Source organism: Oncorhynchus kisutch, linkage group LG1, assembly GCF_002021735.2.
Source record: "Oncorhynchus kisutch isolate 150728-3 linkage group LG1, Okis_V2, whole genome shotgun sequence".
Taxonomy (NCBI): domain Eukaryota; kingdom Metazoa; phylum Chordata; class Actinopteri; order Salmoniformes; family Salmonidae; genus Oncorhynchus; species Oncorhynchus kisutch.
Genome location: NC_034174.2, coordinates 51,716,389 through 51,733,216, shown reverse-complemented (window position 1 = coordinate 51,733,216; position 16,828 = coordinate 51,716,389). Strand labels below are relative to the sequence as shown.

At 47.0% G+C, this 16,828-nt stretch overlaps 1 protein-coding gene across 1 annotated transcript in view; it reads left to right on the top strand.

Moving 5' to 3' along the window:
- Positions 1-16,828, top strand: part of plxnb1b (plexin b1b) — a 119,826-nt gene that overhangs the window by 89,203 nt on the left and 13,795 nt on the right. The window contains exons 5-16 of the mRNA XM_031826739.1: positions 927-1,109; positions 5,414-5,542; positions 6,010-6,110; positions 6,953-7,085; positions 7,881-8,037; positions 10,539-10,647; positions 11,874-11,982; positions 12,459-13,469; positions 13,912-14,046; positions 14,246-14,368; positions 14,954-15,047; positions 15,689-15,855. Coding sequence (XP_031682599.1) covers positions 927-1,109; positions 5,414-5,542; positions 6,010-6,110; positions 6,953-7,085; positions 7,881-8,037; positions 10,539-10,647; positions 11,874-11,982; positions 12,459-13,469; positions 13,912-14,046; positions 14,246-14,368; positions 14,954-15,047; positions 15,689-15,855 — 2,451 coding nt within the window. The remainder of the gene's footprint in view (positions 1-926; positions 1,110-5,413; positions 5,543-6,009; positions 6,111-6,952; positions 7,086-7,880; positions 8,038-10,538; positions 10,648-11,873; positions 11,983-12,458; positions 13,470-13,911; positions 14,047-14,245; positions 14,369-14,953; positions 15,048-15,688; positions 15,856-16,828) is intronic.

Below are 16,828 nucleotides of genomic sequence, written 5' to 3'. Positions count from 1 at the left end.
TTGATCTGCGGCATTAGCCTTCATTAGCCGGAGGGCCATGTTTAACGAGGACTGACAAGGACAGATAAAGTCACCCACCGCCAAGAAGCGAAGGAGGGAGATGGCAACAGTGAAGCAGACAGGACACGGAAGGAGAGCCAGGGGGAGGAAGCAAGAGATTGGGTGTGTGTGTGAGGGAGAGAGGGAGGGAGATAGGGTTATGGGGAGATAGGGATAGTGCTGGGCTAAGTCTCTGTAACAAATTGGAACACCATAGGAAACCATCAAAACAGGTCACTATGAACAGTGGGTAGATCCCAATGTTTATTTCTTGTACCTCCTGTTGTTGCTACTTTTTTTTTTTTGCAGGGCCTCGTAAACTGGTTATTTATCTTGACACAGTGTCATCATATTGAAATTCCGTGGATGCATTTGTGTTTGGGAGATTGTAAAAACAGATTGTTGTACTCAGAATTGTTCTTGATCTAGTAATGACTTGCTCTCGGGTGTTCCCAAAACTTGCTGAACAAAAAACAACCTGTCCAACCATAGATCTTCCTTTGTCAAAGGGTCGAAGCTAATTTTTTTTAAAGCACTTTGGAACACCGTTTGCCGGATTCCTGCAATAGTTTCCTTCTCACCTCTAACCCTACCAGTATAAATCGTGACTGTGTTCGTATAGGATTCGAGGGAGCCACTATAGACTTTTAGCACCTGTCTAACCTTCCACGCAATTAATAATACTAGTGAATGAGTTGCCGCTGTGTATCTGTTTTTGACCATAGATTTTTAAGCGCAAATCCATCTGCATTTAGACTTGTTGTCTGACTGTAACGCTATTGTTTTCATTGTAGATACATTTGACCTACTTTAATAAACTGTTTCCTACTGCCTCATACGACTCTAAACTACGTTCATTTACATATTCCTTCCCTCCTGACCTATAGAATACCCTTGATGCATACCCCTGTGGTTCGGACCACACCCCCAGTCCAATGGCCAGCCGTGTGCCGGTGGAAACCGAGCCCATATTGGACAGCCCGTCCGCCCGTCTCACCGCAGTGGCTGTCAGCGTGAGGGTGGGACATACCATCGCCTTCCTGGGGGACTCCAAGGGGAACCTGCGCAAGGTAGAGACCATAGAGATCAAACTGATGGAGCGGTTTATATCTATGGTATAAATACCGATCAAAATAAGATTATATTGACAGGGGCGACCTGATCCTAGATCAGGACTCTTTGTGAATTTTGGGCCCTGACTAGACATGTCCTATGCTGGTTGTTTTTGTATAAAGTATATTCCAGTACATTCCGTGGCATGAAGTGAGCCTTTGATCATCTGTAGATAACTGCATCTCCAGATATTCGCAAACTGCCGCGCGAACACATGCACTGTACTCAGCACTCCATAAATAGTAGAAGGAGCAGACCGGCCCAGGTAACGAATGCATCCTTCTTAATTGGCTCTGGGTGCGTTTTGCTTTTCCATGGACCTGCCAGATAACACTAGTACTGTTGTTATGCACAGTAAGACCTCTTCTCTTTCTCTCTCCCCTTTTCTTCGGCTGGGTCTCTCCCTCCCCCCCCCCCCCCAGCTCTCTTTCTTCCCCTTACTTCATTTATTCATGTCCTGTTTCGTAAAACGTAGTCGTAGTCCTCCATTGTCTGGTCGAAAGCCCTGTAAGTTTCCATGGAAAGGCAGTATTGGCCGAGGATGGACCCGGTCACTGATAGAGGAAGGGCCGTATAGACTGACACTATTGTTAACCGTACAAGTTACGAGGGGGATATTAGTACATCCACCCTGTACCATCCTCCGATATAGAGAACCGGGAACGGACATCTCTATACAAACTCAACAGCCGTAATTGTCCCAGAACATTAAGTCTAGGCGGTATGGCTTGGATAAGTCCAGGTCATTGTGTTGCCATGTTGGCTGGGATAAATCCAATCCACTGGGTTGTCATGTTGGCTAGCATAAGTCCATTCCATTGGCTTGCCAGCTTGGCTGGGACAAGTCCAGTCCATTGGGTTGCCGTGTTGGCTGGAATAAGTCCAGTCCATTGGCTTTCCTTATTGGCTGGGGTCACATGAAGCTGGTGTGAACAGGAGGCACGGTTATGTTCTGTCCGCTAGATTTTTGTGTGGTGCCATCACCTGGTGCAGAGCAGAGGTCACAGGGGGTGGCGTGGGGAGCTGTGTCTTCTGGGGTTCATGGACCAGGGTGCCCACATTGGAGGGGGGGGGGGCTTTGTGTTAATATGACAGTGATACACAGAGGGCTTGGGGGGAAGGGGGAACACCACACTTCAAATATGACATTAAGGCCATTTCCAAACATGGAAATTAAAGGAGGGGGGGGGGCTCTTAGGGTGAATCTCAGTAGTTTAAATTTGCTCGGTTCGCCTATCACTGTCAGTGAAGCCAAGGAGAAGCCACATCAGAGTATTTATAAGCATCACGAGTACATAACAGTAGCGAGTTCTCTCACTCGAGGAATGTCACTTCGAGGAATGGTGACTAGCGCTAACAATTAGCGCTTTGTGCCATTTTTCTTTTGTCAATAGGTGCCCTGCGGTTGTGACCAGGGCGGAGTGGGGTAGAGTGGAGGGAAGCTCTATCAGCACAATGACACCCATTAACAGTAAAAAAATAAAAAACATTATACACTGACCACAAAACAACACCACTGGCTAGCTAATATCAGTCCATGACTCAGGTCTTTGTTGTGTGTGTCACAGTGCATAGACGCTGACTAGTGGCAACTAGATGGGAAAAACAGTTCTAAACAGAAGGCCCTATTCTCTTTCCGTAGACTCATCAGTCCTCACACCCGCACACTGCCGAATTGTGTGAATGAAGTCCCAAACGGTCCCTAACTGTAGTCCCAGAACTATATATGACCCTGGGACATACTAGATACCATTGCCTGCCATTGTGCCCTTGAGCAAGCCACATAACCCCTTACAATTGCTCTAGTGGTGCTGCACTGTGGCTGGCCCATTGCTTCCAACCCCTCGGTGTGAGAGTGTGAGTGTCTTTGGGGGGGGTTTGTGTTGTGAGCATTAAAGGCACATTTTTTGTTCTCTGTAAGTTAATTGACAATAAAGTACATATTATCTTACATGTGCGTCTCTCGCTTGCGTATTACTGCACAAGACTGATACCCTCTAGGTGAATTGGCAGTGAAATAGATATTTGTTGAAAATGGTATTTGTTTAAGCTCTATAACAGATTTGATATTGGGAAGTCGATTGATTTGTATTGGCCATCAAGTGGCTTTGGCCTCCCCCGAGTGGCGCAGCGGTCTAAGGCACTGCATCTCAGTGCTTGAGGCATCACTAGACACCCTAGTTCAATTCCAGGCTGTATCGCAACCGTCTGTGTCTGGGGGTCCCATAGGGCGGCGCACAATTGGCACAGCGTTGGCCGGTGTAGGCTGTCATTTTAAATAAGAATTTGTTCTTAACTGACTTGCCTAGTTAAATAAAAAAAATCTACAAAAAATCTATGCGATTTCATTGTCGCAAATGTCGTATTAGCTTCCTGGATGCCAAAAGTCGGAAGAAAGAGTAATGACATCCAGTACAAAAAAATGCAACATTTCCCCCCAAATGAACAAATGCTACATTTCCCCCCAAATGAACAAATGCTACATTTCCCCCCAAATTAACAAATGCTACATTTCCCCCCAAATTAACAAATGCTACATTTCCCCCCAAATTAACAAATGCTACATTTCCCCCCAAATTAATAAATGCTACATTTCCCCCCAAATTAACAAATGCTACACGTCACAAAACAGTTCAATCCATTAGGTTGAGGTAGGCGGGCAGTATTTTCTGCTGTTCCACTGTTAAAAACTGGTGCATGGGGGGGGACTGAGCCACCTTAATGTGAGAAGTGCTTGACCGGGAGCTCCACAGCGTCAGGCTTTTATGTTATTTACAGCAGGCCTTTCAACATCAGGTTACCTGTCTAATGTAATGCTATTACTGGACATTCCACTCCTCCGCTCTTTCACGTGGACCTCCACCAGAGTGCAATCATCCTAATGTGATGGGTGTGTGTAGTGGGTGTGTGTAGTGGGGGTGGGTGGGTGTGTGTAAGGGGGGGGGGGTGACAGAGCGAACGAGAAGGAGCAAGAGGCATAGAAAGAACATGTGTCTGTGTTTCAATCTGTGAAAGTGTGTGTGTGTGCCTGCATCTGAGTTTGTTTGTTCTGTTGTGTGTGTGTGTGTGTGTGTGTGTGTGTGTGTGTGTGTGTGTGTGTGTGTGTGTGTGTGTGTGTGTGTGTGTGTGTGTGTGTGTGTCCAGGCAGGGCCACACACAGATGATGGGGAGTGCAATGGTCGAGATATAGGCCAAGATTTCGCCGTGATGAGATAATCCAATTCTATTGGACGGTGGGGGAGAGTTTTGGGTCAGCTATGCCGTCGCATGTTCTTTGATCCCGGCGTTCATCAAAGGCTTTGACTGTTTAGGCTCTAATAACAGCAATTTAACCCACACGAGAGCACAGTTAGTCCCCCAACATGGCAACCCTACAGAACAGATGGGTCAGATGGGTTGCCAGACATGAAACAACTGATTTTAAATTAGATTCCCCCCTCTTCAAAGGGGAGCAAGCTTAGGGCATTGACGCATCAGATCAGCCTTTCTTTTCAAGAAATGCCAAGGCAAATCTCTCTGCGTTTCTTGAAGAAATACACGCCTGCATTGAAATAATATTCAGACACACAGACACAGACAAACGCACGCGTAGACAAACAAGCAAACACACACTCACACATAGACAAACATGCACACACACACCTATACCCACGCCCAAACACGAATCGGGTGTGTATTGAAATGAGAGCGAGAGGAGAGCGATTTAAAAAGTGATGAGGATGACTGAGTGAACTGCATCTACTTGCCACACGAACAATTACCCCGTCTCCATGTTCCCAGTTGACCTCTTCAAGACACACATTTAGATTGGCATCCCAACTCCTCCAACCAGCGCGTCTTCATGCTTTCAGCAGACCTATGACGTTTCACCGTTTTAAACTCTGAAACCGTTGTGGCTCAAAATACTTCAAACGCCAACCGAATTCAATTTAGCACACTTGTTATTCCTAATGGCTATATTTAACAGCCCATGCTAGGCTATTTGTCTCCCTGTCTAGTGAATTATATAACTAGGGGTATGCATCACGTTAAAATAGAATTTCAAAATACTTTTTACGAAAATTGTCATCTTTGGATTCTATAATGTTGTAGCAATCCTCGCTAATGAGCCTACGTTATAACTCCCTCAAGTAGGCTAACCCTATTGCATGTTTTCCTTTCACACAAGTGACTCGAGTTCTGTTACTCCTCCATCCGTTTGCCATAATGAATTGAAATGTACCTTATGGGGTTCTTAACCATTGGCTTGTGTGTACTCCAGGTGTTCCTGGGCCCCAATGGTGAGGTGGAGGAGTATGCCGTCGTCTCCATCCAGGCCAACGCAGCCATCAGCTCTGACCTGGTCCTGGATCAGTCAGAGGAACATCTCTTCATCATGACCTCCACCATGGTACAGTACACTAGCCTGGTCCCAGAACTGTTGGCGCTGTCTTAACTCTCTCGTGTCGTTGTCTGTGTTTCACAGTTGAATCCCACTTCTGACGCCGACAGTACACCACGTCACAACTTAAGGCTCCCCCCAGTGGTCAACAAGTGTCTCTCATAAAATACTATTTTATAGTTTTTTAGCAGCATTTCCCAAACTCGGTCCTGGGGGCACCAGGGGTGGCAGGTTTGGGAAGTGCTGGTATATAGTTCTCATTCCACAGCAGCTCTTTTAGGCCTGAGGACGAGGTTACATTTATAGTAATGACTTAATCCACAGCACCAATAGGCTAAGACTAGGGGGGGGGGGGGGGGGGGGTAAAATGGGTCTCCTTTTGGCTCGGTTAAGAGCTGTGTCATCATTTGCAATGATTTGCATTTGCATTTGCAAATTCATGATGAATATTCCCTGTTGTTTTGTTGCGGTCACAGCTGCAGAAGAGGCCAGTGGCAGAGTGTCACGATCACCTGGACTGCCAGGCCTGTTTGTCGGCCCACGACCCCTACTGTGGCTGGTGTGTCCTGGAGGGGAGGTGAGCGGCTCATTCGGAGTAATCCAATGGGATTGATTGTCACAAATTACTTTTATTGTCATGTAACCTGGTACATTTTTTTCAAGTAATACACACAATTCTGTCTCTGGTTAAAGGGCTGACAAATCAAACTAGAGCCCAGAGTTTTCCATTGTCAGGTCAAGCACACTGGAAAAACTCAGGGCATTGCAGATGCTCAACACAGTCAGAGAATGTATTTGTGGTACCACTCGTACTACTCAGGGGGATTGCTATGAGTAACGATGCAGTGATGAAGAGCATCATCTCTTTTACCATCTCTTTCTCCCTCTCCTTCCTCCCCCTCTCCCTTCTCCTGCACCTTGGCCATGTGTCCTCCCTCCTTGTTCTCCATTTTCCCCAGCTAATGTTATTTAATGTTATCAACTCGCCTGGCTTTCTATCCTCCTTCCACATTTACTTCATATTCCCCCACTCTGTTTCTCCCATCGACAGTGTGTAGCCGGTCCAAACTCAAAAAGGAGATTCAAGGATTTTTAGTATTTATTTCATCCAGGGTTAGGCAGATAGACAAACGTTTCGGCCTTCGTCGGCGTCATCGCCTCTTTGCGCCCCCCCCGGTTCCTCTGTCACTCTTCACTCTCTCCCTTTCCCGTGTTCCCATTCTCTCTGTCCCTCCGTTTCCCGTCTCCCTCCCTCCCCTTGCCCTTATAGTCCTCTCCTCCCTCTTCCCCTCCTGTCTCCGTCTACATCCTGCCCTTTTATAGCGATACGACACCGAGGCCATGACGTGTCTGTTACGGTATGATTTGATCGTGTAGTGTGTACGGTATTGTGTGATGATAATCGGTTGTGTGTTTTAGGTGTGGCCAGCAGTCTCAGTGTTCACACAGGGCTCAGGCGGGCCAGTGGCTGTGGAGTTTCGACATGGAACAGCAGTGCCTCACCATCCAGTCCCTCAGCCCCTCCAACATCAGCCGCGAGGAGAAGAGACGTGTACGTGTGCGCGAGCACGCCTCTGTGTCTCTGTGTCTCTGTGTGTATGCGTTCGATTGCATGTGTGTCTGGGTGTCCACGCACATGGGTATTCGAGCGCATGCTCATAGACAGTGCATTCCTTTATTTCCACACTGTACATAGTGTTTGCTCGTTTGACTTCCAGTGTCGGAGCGAAGATCAGAGATGGTTATCGGACTCGGCGCTAGCTGCCCCCGTCTCAACATCTAGTATAAATCATGTATTAAGTGATCTGGCTCTGGACAGTTGTACAGAATAATTCATGTCAATTGTACATATGTATATCATCTGACATTGGGGATTAATAGTGGGAGGGAAGGGTGTCTCCTTGGACACGTCCAAGTAAACACGCAAGGCATGACCTTGGGTGCGTCTCGTCTCCTCTGCGTGAAGGTGATATGGTGGATTCTTCTTGAGGATTTGCCTTTTTTTAATCTGCTCACATCAATATGGTGGGAGGAAGGGAGCGAGTGCGAGTTTGGACTATTGAGATGCTTCTTGTCAGTGGAGACAAAACTCCTCGAGGGAGACTCGATCTCTCCTCAGTTTCTCAGGCCTTCAACGACATCTCTGTGATATCCAGATAAATCCAGATCTTACCAACCTTTATCAAGTTCAAACCAGTTCTATCCAGCCAAGGTCCAATTTAGTGTTCCTTGAGTTCCTGGATTTAGTTGAAATGCAGATCCGCTCTTGCAGAGCCGAGCCAGCTCATTCACACTCTCTCTTTCCCTCTCTCTCACATCCTCCCCCTCTTCTCCCTACCTCCCTTAGATTGCTCTATCAGTCCCGGGCCTGCCCATCCTAGAAGAGGACAACTCGTATGCCTGTTACTTCCATGACACTGAGAGTCCTGCCACCGTCACCGACACGGGCGTCACCTGCCTCTCCCCCGACCCCAACAGGGTGCCAGCTGTGCCCCCTGGACAAGGTGAGTACCAACGGGGTGAGATCAGCATGTACTGGGCATTCAACCTGCATCTACATACTTTTTACACAAACACACACACACACACTGAGTTTCATGAGTTCATTAAAGTGTGTGTGTGTGTGTGTGTGTGGCTATACAGGCCGATCAGCCTGTAGCGCCACTCTAGGCAGCGACATCCTATGTCCTTGCAGAGCAGATGTGTGTTGCAGCCCAATCCTCTTTGGCTCCCAGTTTACACAGCAGGGAGTAATCTCCAACTCCGCCGGTCCGGGTAGCAGCTCTAACTAATGATTTTAAATTCACGCAACAATTCAGCCTCTTCTATCTTTTTGTCTGGGATAGTCTGCGACGGTTCGGTTGCGTGCTTGGAGCCGTCGATTTGTTTTAGTTAGTCATTTCGGAGGAATTACGGGGATGAACTGTTAACTATCAAGCGCCGATAAAAAAGCAAGCATGTATACGCTTGTGGGTAGTTGGACGATGTCACGTTCGTCGTAGTGGGGAGACCAAGGCGCAGCGTGATGAGAATACATTATTCTTTTAATAAACGAAGAACACTTAACAAACTAATACAAAACAACAAAACGAACGTGAGGCTATGAACAAGGAGTGGTGACACAGGCAGCTATACATAGACAATAACCCACAAAATACCCAATGAATATGGCTACCTAAACATTTCTTGGGGCTGCCTCTCGGGCTTCCGTGCTAGCCGTGTACCTTCATATCGTCGCCGTTCCTCTATTCTCCGGTATTTCTCCTCGTAGTATCGCCGTTCCGCTTTCGCTGCCTCTCTTTCCTCCTCAGAAAGGCGATACTCCCCCGGCTGCGTCCAGGGTCCTGCCCCATCCAATATTTCCTCCCAGGTCCATCTCCCCATTAAATGCTGCTCCTCCTTTTCACACTGCTTGGTCCTTGTTTGGTGGGTTATTCGGTCACGTTCGTCGTGGTGAGGAGACCAAGGCGCAGCGTGAAGAGAATACATTCTTCTTTTAATAAACAAAGAACACTTAACAAACTAATACAAAACTAACCTGAGGCTATGAACAACGAGTGCTGACACAGGCAACTATACATAGACAATAACCCACATAATACCAAATTAATATGGCTACCTAAATATGGTCCCCAATCAGAGACAACGATAAACAGCTGCCTCTGATTGAGAACCAATCTAGGCAACCATAGACATATAAACCCCTAGACATACAAAACTCCCTAGATATATAAAAACCCCTAGACATACAATACCCCCTAGACAATACAAAAACTAAACAAACCACCCATGTCACACCCTGACCTAACCAAAATAATAAAGAAAACAAAGATAACTAAGGCCAGGGCGTGACAGACGTATGCATGTACACACAGGAACTCCTCTCCCCACTGTACTTTCTCCCCTCCCTCCATCCGCCCACTCTTTTTCTCATCCCCCCATCTCTCTCTCTCTCCACTTGGTTCCCATGAACATTGTTCCTGGAGCAAGGAGGATTGTTGTGGTTCTCAGGCCGTGAGGGTTAGGTAGTTATGCTCGTCTGCCTGGGGGTATTAGTGAATAGACACACACAGGGAGGCTCCAGTGATCCCACATGTATTACAGGGAGATCTGTGTGTGTGTGTGACTGTGTGTGTTTGTATATGGAGTTAGTGTGTGTGTGTGTGTGTGTGTGTGTGTGTTTGTGTGTGTGTGTGTGTGATCTGCGGGGGGGTTCAAATGGGATCTTGGGAGTCCAGCCCTACTCACATAATGTAATCGTGGTTTAGTTCATAGTCTGAACCATTAATTCATTAAGCAGACGCTCTTATCCTGTGATTAGAATTAGGAAGATCAGCTTGATACTTTGAAAATGACTCAAGATTGTATTAAGTGAAGTGATACAATCCAATTGCATTTACCCAGCTCCCAAAAATATTTCCATGCGTGGGCTAGTGTGTGTGAGGGAATACACGTCTGCCATATTTACATGCCAGTGTGTGTGTGTCTCTGTCTGTCTGTGTGTAGGTGTGCGAGCGTGTCTGTGTGTGTGCAATCAGTGCGCTTCATACTTCACACACGGTGGGCCCCACAGACCTGAACTCCTCCCTCTGCACTGTTTACGTCTGGGGGCTTTGGGGCTGCAGATGGATTTTATTACAGAGCTCTGTTATGACTCTCCACTTGGCCAAGCGTACTCTCAGGCGCTGTCCCAAATGGCACCCCATTCCCTACATAGTGCACTACTTTTGACCAGTCCCCATAATGCACTGAATAGGTACTAGGGCACTATTTGGGGTCGTAACGTCTCACTCTCACGTTCTCCCCTCCTCACACTGTTTTGAAGACGCGGTCAGACCGACAAGGCCAAGCCTCTGTCTCTGTCTCTCAAATCTTCCCGAACAGAGTAGTTTCAGAAAGCTTGGCACGGTGTTCGGGTAGGGATCCTGGTGAAGGGAAACACAATGTTGCTTATGATTTATCGTTGTTGTCTTTTCTCTTTCTCTCCATTTCGCTCTCTCCTCAGAGTTTGTCACGGTCACCCTGTCCCTGCGCTTCGGTGATGTCGTCGTCACGGCAACAGAGTTCACCTTCTACGACTGTACCGCCGTCAAGCAGCTGTCTGGGAGCGTGCCGTGAGTTGGCCCACCCCTCTCCCTCTTTTTCCTACTCTTGCGCTCTTTTTTCCCCTCTATCTCTCTCTCTCTCTCTCGTTTGCCCTTCCTGTCTCCGTTGTCTCTCGCTTTCTGTTTCTCTCTTCATTTCAAAATCAATTTCTGCCCTTCTACCCCCTTCAATAGGGGTCTCTCTCTTTCTCTCTATTTTTCTCCCCTTTCTCCCCTATGGGCTGATTGACCTGGGTCTGTTGGACCTCTGTGCTGCACCACTTGGAACCGCTTATAGCATCTTCCAATCCCCACGCTCCGTTCCAAACCTATTCTAAACCTATCGTACTCTCCTTTCCCACTCACGCACTCTCAGGAGAACCTGTGGTTCTTATGGCTGCAGACACCTTACCCTTGCCCTCCACATGTGGTGGTCACATGCCTCCTCCTCTCTCTAGTCTGGTTGATATTAAAACCACATCTCAGAGACATCTCCATATATGGCCAGCAGGAAAACTGTCTGCAAGTGAAAGAACCCAGCCAGAATACTAGGAGCAGGAGCCATGTTTCTTCAGAGACAAATTCAACATAACCGTCTTTAGTATTGTCCATCGGGTGTTATCAATCTGTTCATTTTTATCAATCTGTTCATTTTCGTTCAACTTTTTGCTTTCTGCTTTCTTGCGTGTTTAATTCCCTATTGATAGTGATAGTTGCCAACTTCACACAGGTGCAAAACCCTTATTAGCAATGCATTGGATACAGTTGGTGTCAGATGCGGGATATCCGGAGATAGGAGTGCCTTGTACAGCTCTAATGTCTAGTAATGCCCGTATTCAGTTGGATAGAGGGCACGCTTGACCACAAAAGACTGATAGTATGGGCGACGCCACGGTGAGCACTCTATCAATCTCTATGATGTTAGCACATACACTCACTCAATTACCCCTCTTTCTCCTCTCGTCTCCGTTCCTTTCCTTGTACATGGTTCAGAGCACTCTGACAAGGAACCAGCGACCGCCACTTTATTCAATTAAATGAATGACCTTTTTTTTACCACTGGCCCAAGCCTGCTCTCGCTCTTCCTCTCCTTCCTCCCATTGATCTATTTTTCCGTTGTCTCCTTTCATTTTATTTTCTACTCTCCTTTCACTTTCTTTCTCTCCATACCCCCCCCCTGCTTCTCTCCCTCTCTTTCTCTCTTGTATCCCAATCCCCCTCTCACTCTCTCACTCTCTGCACTGTTCCTCCTCTAGTTGCCGTGGTTGCGTGTTGAGTCGCTGGGGCTGCAACTGGTGTGTCCACCAGCACACCTGTACCCACAAGCCCACCTGTGACAAGGGGGTCATCATCTACAACGAACACGTAAGTCACGCACACAGTAACCAATGGTCAGTTAGCTAGAGGTCAAACAGCATGCTATGCGCTTTCTGCAAAAGGAATCGCCAGCCTGGCTATTTTGTCCACTGTAGAGTTTGTCCACCTAATGCACCCTAGTGTAAGGCTGGTTGGGGCCGATCAATTGTAGCCGGTTGAGCGAAAGAAGGTCGCTAATGAGAACACAAACTGTTGGGAGTCATTAATAACCAGACACTCATTTTCTCACGGCTCCTCATGTCCCAAAACAAGCGTACATCAGATATAACTAATAATCATCTCCATTTTGCCTGTGTGTCGCCAACCAAATGCATGAGATTTGTCCTCGTTGATGGTAACACTAACAACATTCAGAAGACGTGTTTCACATCCAATTTGGGTTTTTCAGTCAACTTATGAGTTTGTTTATTTCTGTCTCGCCCTCTCCCCCATGTCTTCCCCATTTACCCCCCTCCACCACCCAGTTTAAACTCCCCACCCTGGCTCCTCCCACTACTAAAGCCGTAACTATAACAACGACTTCCCCATCCACAACTGTGGCCCCCACAACAGCAACTGTGCCCCCAACAACTACAACAGCAACCGCACCCCCAACAACGACAACTACCACAATTACAACAACTATCACCACGACTACAACAACCGAAGCCCCAACCACCATAGCTACCACGGAGGAGCCTCCGACAACAACCCTGCCTACAACTGTCCCCACAACCACCACCCCAGAGCCGACTACACCGCCCACCACGGCTATGTCGACAGAGGCCCCCACCACTATTCCCCCTACAACGTTAGTCGAGGCTACAACGCCCAAGCATGAGACCACCACCAGTGAGAAAGAGGAGCAAACAACCACAGGAGAGCTCTTTGCAAAGGCTGAAAGTGAAACCGAAGGCCCTGTGGTTACCCCTGGTGACATGGAGCTCGCCGCGGAAACCGAGGTGGCGACAGTTATGACCGAAGACGAGCAGCCGTCCGATGATCTCGCCACCCTAAACCCCCTGGCATTCCCCCCCGAGACATCCCCATTGGAAGTGGTCACCGCGTCCCCCCCTCAGGAACTGGACGAGGCTTTGACTCTGGTCAAGCCCCCCATGGAGGTCCAGCCCACCACTGGCAGCTACCCCTTCCCGACCCCCTTCCCCCTGTGGGAACTGGCCAACTCGGAGCCCACCTTCCACCTAGACCTGACGGGAGCCCACTTCCCTCCCCCACTAGAGCCCCTCCCCCCCACTGAGGCGGAGGGCCAGGGAGCCGAGCCGGACGTGTTCCTCTGGCCCATGGAGGAAGTGGAGGAGGAGACGGAGGGCAAAGCGGCGGAGAACGACACCAGCGTCGCGTTTTCGGCCACCACCGTGCTTTCAGGGGACGGAGAGGCAGCTGAGCACTCCCCTTCGGCCTCTGCCTACCCCCGGCTCCTTGACGCCGACTCAGAGCTGGACTACCAGTACGACTCGGCCGACATCTTCCTGCCGGTGAGTTCGAGTTCCCTGGAGCTTCCATGGCCGCCGTGGTCCCAGCTCTTGACTGGACACAGTTCTCTAGAATCCCACTTCTGACACCAATTGCCAGAATCCCCGATGTCCCCTTATCCCCTTGTTATTCCTCACTGTGTTTTGATTTCGTCGTTGACATTGTTTTGGCTTTTGGAAATAGACCTGAAAAAATGGCTGCATCAGCACAAGCTGGAGCAGTTGCTTTTTTGCTAATGTTTTCACATGTTTTATTGTTTGTTAGACCATTCTAATAGTCCGGTATTACATCAAAAAGCCTATTACATCCTTATAACGTGTAACTGTCCATTTCTTATGGGTTGATGGGATTTTCCGAAATTTGCGGTAGCTTGTGTTGGTTGGAGTGTGTGTGTGTCCTTGTGAGTGTATGTATATGTATCTAACATGTGTGTTGGGAATGTAGGGGGACGAGGGGTCCTATGTGAGTTGGGGCTCGTCTGCTTGCCCCTGTGTGGAGAAGGTCAAGGATTCGCCTCTGTTGCCAGTCAGAGTAGAGAGGAAGATCACGCTACTCGCCCGAAACCTCCACCTGTATCAGGTAAGACACACACACACACACACACCCCTACTCCGGGTTCTGGGGAAATGAAAAAAGGCAGGATTTGATTAAATTTTTGGGACGTTATCTATTAACAAATGCCCCTGTTGACGTTTAAACCTGGCTTGATGTGTATGTTGTGTGTGTGTGTGTGTGTGTGTGTGTGTGTGTGTGTGTGTGTGTGTGTGTGTGTGTGCAGGACAGAGACCTGGACTACGAGTGTGTGTTGGTGATCGAGGGCCGTACGGTGGTGGTGGATGCCTATGTGGAGATGGACGAGATGAACCCGTCTCTCTTTGACATCACCTGCCAGCTGCACCAGGTCAGACTCTATCCCATACTCACTCACTGCCCGTTTGGATGAAGATTTAGTCGAATCTTGTCCGTGACTTTAATATGTCTCTGTTCCAATATCCACACTACATTACCTAGAATGATGAAATATATTGGTGTGCATTCTAAGTGGTATGGGACTTTGGATTTAGCCTTTATGATTATGATTTTGTTCAATGCTTTGTTATACTTAAACACTTTAAAGGACCTCTTTGGATACAAGAGTCTTACTACTTTCAAGTGATATCAACTGCTACCCAAAATAAATTCAATTCAATGTGTGTTAAACACTGCTGACACTGCAGCCAACTGTAGTTGTTTACTTTCTGATCACTGTTATATCCCCCTTTTTTTTTCCATGAAAATGTTGAAGTTTCTATGGTAACTTTATTGACATTTCTTTGGAAACTTCAATACTCTATTGAAACTCTGTCTGCCTTGCAGAAGGCACCCGTTTCCCTTTGTAGTGCACTCTAAAGGGAATAGTGCCACTGCTGTACTCTTCCCGTTTCTATGGAAACTGTATTACTCTTGCAGTTTCTATGGAAACTTTAATGACTAATTCTCGCTGCAGTATTCCTACTCTGCCCCGGCGGAAGAGTACAACGCCATGGTGTACGTGAAGAGGCGGGACACCTTCCATGTGGACAGCGCTCACGACCTGTATGGTGAGCCCCGGCGTTAGAGCACTGAGGAACACCTGCCGCCAGCCCAGACAGCTGTTGTTGCTCTCAGCCATAACAATTTATATTTTTTTACATGTTTTTCTATTTCACTTCTGTATCAAGCATATGTGGTCCAGAGAGACCTGGTAGCATGAGTGTGGTCGTGTGATGTTTTTTATCACGCCGTGTCTTCTATTTTTGTACACACACACACACACACGCATTGCAACCGCGCGCACTCCCGGACACACACTCTCTCCCCCAGTGACTGTATTCCTCTTCCACTCACTCTCTAACATCTTTCCCTCACAGACACTCCATCAACTCCAACTCTAAACTCATTCAACACACTGTAAACTCTCACAGACACTCCATCAACCCCAACTCTAAACTCATTCAACACACTGTAAACTCTCACAGACACTCCATCAACCCCAACTCTAAACCCATTCAACACACTGTAAACTCTCTCACACAATCTGTATAACTCTCTCTCGCTGTTCCTCGCAATGACTCTGTATAACTGCACACTCAACATGTATATTTTTTCCCTCCGCACTCTACACTTCTCCTACAGAGACTCATTTCAACTCAACTGTGTAATTTAGTGTGTTGACTATAGTTTGCCTCTCTCTCCCTCCCAGTGACTCTGTACAACTGTTCAGTGGGGCGTTCAGACTGTAGCCGGTGTCACACGGCGGACCAGAAGTACGGCTGTGTGTGGTGCGGAGGGGGCCAGTCCACCTGTCTCTACGGAGACTCCTGCAGCGAGCCTATCGAACAGACCTGCCCCGCCCCCGTCATTCATGCCGTAAGAATTCCCCCCCCCCTCCTTGTCAAGAGTTCAATGCTCAGGACTTATTGTTGCTCATTGATTTACACTTAATGACACGTTTTAACACTTGAACTTGAATGCTCCTGTCATTTTAGCTCATTAAGCGTTGTCAAAGATAAGTCAGATGTGATATAGCTGATGTCGACTTCTGGACTAACTAGTTTTCTTAGTTTTTCACAATTTGCTCAGTTTATCGTCACTATAATATTTTATAGTCCTATAGAGACATGAGTAAAGTATAGAGACGTGAGTAAAATATAGAGACGTGAGTAAAATATAGAGACGTGAGTAAAATATAGAGACGTGAGTAAAATATAGAGACGTGAGTAATATATATACAGACATTAGTAAAGTATAGAGACATGAGTAAAATATAGAGACATGAGTAAAATATAGAGACATGAGTAATATATATACAGACATGAGTAAAATACACTGCTCAAAAAAATAAAGGGAACACTAAAATAACACATCCTAGATCTGAATGAATGAAATATTCTTATTAAATACTTTTTTCTTTACATAGTTGAATGTGCTGACAACAAAATCACACAAAAATGATCAATGGAAATCAAATTTATCAACCCATGGAGGTCTGGATTTGGAGTCACACTCAAAATTAAAGTGGAAAACCACACTACAAGCTGATCCAACATTGATGTAATGTCCTTAAAACAAGTCAAAATGAGGCTCGGTAGTGTGTTTGGCCTCCACGTGCCTGTATGACCTCCCTACAACACCTGGGCATGCTCCTGATGAGCTGGCGGATGGTCTCCTGAGGGATCTCCTGTGATTGACTTGGAGTTACATTGTGTTGTTTAAGTGTTCCCTTAATTTTTTGGAGCAGTGTATATAGAGACATGAGTAAAATATATAGAGACATGAGTAAAATTTTTATAGAGACATGAGTAAAATATATAGAGACATGAGTAAAATATATAGAGACATG